This window comes from Pipistrellus hanaki (genome assembly GCF_964339955.1).
Source record: "Pipistrellus hanaki genome assembly, chromosome: 5".
Lineage (NCBI taxonomy): Eukaryota > Metazoa > Chordata > Mammalia > Chiroptera > Vespertilionidae > Pipistrellus > Pipistrellus hanaki.
This window is the reverse complement of record NC_140507.1, coordinates 78065583-78068119: the sequence shown is the minus strand read 5'-3', so window position 1 is coordinate 78068119 and position 2537 is coordinate 78065583. Positions and strand designations below refer to the sequence as shown.

General features: G+C 38.4%; 1 protein-coding gene across 1 annotated transcript; it reads left to right on the top strand.

Annotated features, from left to right (window-relative positions):
- Positions 1 to 751: 751 nt before the first annotated feature.
- On the top strand, positions 752 to 1675 carry LOC311623652 (olfactory receptor 7A5-like; the record flags this gene model as incomplete). The annotated part of the gene is made up of 1 exon (XM_084886024.1): positions 752 to 1675. One exon carries the CDS (start codon positions 752 to 754, stop codon positions 1673 to 1675), a length of 924 nt encoding a protein of 307 aa, XP_084742150.1.
- Between the last annotated feature and the right edge of the window lie 862 nt (positions 1676 to 2537).

The following is a 2537-nucleotide window of genomic DNA, read 5'->3' as shown; positions in this document are numbered from 1 at the left end:
ATATTCCCTAATTTACTTTTATTGCCAGTTTGGTTCTGTGAGGAGGTGCAAGAAAAATTCACCCACATGGTGCTATCTTCAAACGCCTGAGCCTTCATTTTCTAAAACAACCATCTTCCTCAGGGCCTTTGTACTGGCTGTTCCTTCTCCCTGGGAAACACTTTCCCACTTAGTCTCTCGCTCAGTCTTCATTGAAGAGTGTGTTAAAGTGCATAGGTAATACTTTCAACAATAAAGATTTTAAAAATAAAAATATCTTTGAATTGGTAAATCTTGTCTAAACTCTATAAAAAGAACACCCTCTATCCACTCTCTTCATTTAATGTGATTTACTTTTTTATATAGCATCTTCACCTTTGGGTTTGTTATATGATTATTTTTATTGGATTATATTATTGCTCTATCATTAGTTTGTAGACTTTTGTTCTTAAGTATCCCATACCGTGAACAGTGCCTAGAACATGGTGTATTGTCAATATATGTTTCTCAAATGCATGAAATATATCCTCAGTTAAACAGCAGTATACATTATGTTTGAAGAACAGGTTGATTTAAGAAAAGAAAGTTCTAATGAGAAATGCCAATAGAGAAACATTAATAGGGACCAGATAACACAACAAAAATGCAAGATATTTTCCTGACTCTAAAATATAAACGTGACATTTATTGTCCATTAATAATGTTTGCTAACATGAAAATTAGTTGTTAATTTATGTTATTTTATTTTATTTTTTGTAGTCAGCTCTGACACATGGAACCAGACAATGGTACACAAATTTCAGCATTCCTTCTTCTGGGACTTTCACAGGCACTGGAACTGCAGCCCCTCATATTTGGGCTTTTCTTTTCCATGTACCTGGTCACTGTGTTTGGAAACCTGTTCATCATCCTGGCTATCAGCTCAGACTCCCACCTCCACACGCCCATGTACTTCTTCCTCTCCAACCTGTCTTTGGTAGACATTTGTTTCACCTCCACCACCATCCCAAAGATGCTGTGGAACATCCAGACACAGAGCAAAGCCATCACCTATGAAGGCTGCATCACCCAGATGTATTTTTACATCCTCTTTGCCGTCTTGGACAGCTTTATCCTGACCGTGATGGCCTATGACCGGTTTGTGGCCATCTGCCACCCCCTGCACTACATGGTTATCATGAACCCTCAGTTCTGTGGACTGCTGGTTCTGGTATCCTGGATCATGAGTGTCCTGAATTCATTGTTAGAAAGCTTAATGGTATTGGGTCTGCGCTTCTGCTCAGGCTTAGAAATTCCCCACTTTTTCTGTGAACTCAATCAGGTGCTCCAACTTGCCTGTTCTGACACCTTTCCTAATAACATTACAATGTACTTTTCAGCTGGGCTGCTAGGTGGTGGTCCCCTTGCTGGGATCCTTTACTCTTACTCTAAGATAGTGTCCTGTATATGTGGAATCTCATCAGCTCAGGGGAAGTACAAGGCATTTTCTACCTGTGCCTCTCACCTCTCAGTTGTCTCCTTATTTTATGGTACAAGCCTTGGAGTTTACCTCAGCTCTGCTGCTACCCAAAATGCACACTCAAGTGCAACAACCTCGGTGATGTACACTGTGGTCACACCCATGCTGAACCCATTCATCTACAGTCTCAGGAACAAGGACATAAAGAGAGCCCTGCAGAGATTCCTTGGCAGGTAAACTTTTAAGGGCCAATTAAACTATGCTGACAAATTGCCCAGGAATGCAGGTTTTAAGCCTCTGTGTCAGAAGTCTGGCACATATTAATCCAATTTTGGACCATAAGGAATTGGAAATTTACATTCATCTTATGGGTTAACATGAATTACTTTAGTATAATTTCTTCTCTTATGACAGGTATCATTTCAAATAATTTTTCTTTTGTTTTCCTGAAAGAATTGTCATGAATTATACTACCCATAGGGGCAAAAGTATAATTGGCTACTAAGATTATTTATGCAATTTTATTGTAGAGGAAAATCTGAGACCACAGTTTTCACTTATATGTTCATCATTATTTTTTATAGCACCACATTTACTGCTCTTCTTGATAATGTAGACTTTAACATGCTAGCATGCTCTATAGCTGGCCTCTTGGTTTTATATTCTTTAGGCCGTTATTCAGCTGTATGTCCACATGCCTATCTTCGCCACTGGCAAAAATTGACTACTTAAGAACTATTAAACAAAAACATGTTTCCAAGAAATGTCTACATGGACACATACATTTTAATAAATAGACTGATATAATATACCTAGAGTCAGAAATGGCCTTAAAAATTATGAAAAAAAATAGCCATACAACATATTACTATTAAAAATATTAGTCATGCTGCACATTTACGTATTAAAGTGTGGAATATGGCCCTGGCCCAGTTGCTCAGTTGTTTGAAACATCTTCATGTGCCCCAAAAAGTGTTGTGTGTTTGGTTCCTGGTCAGAGCATATACCTAGGTTGTGGATTCCATTCCTGGTAGAGTGCTTACAGGAAGCAGTCAATCCATGTTTCTCTCTCATAACGATGCCTATCTATATCTATGTA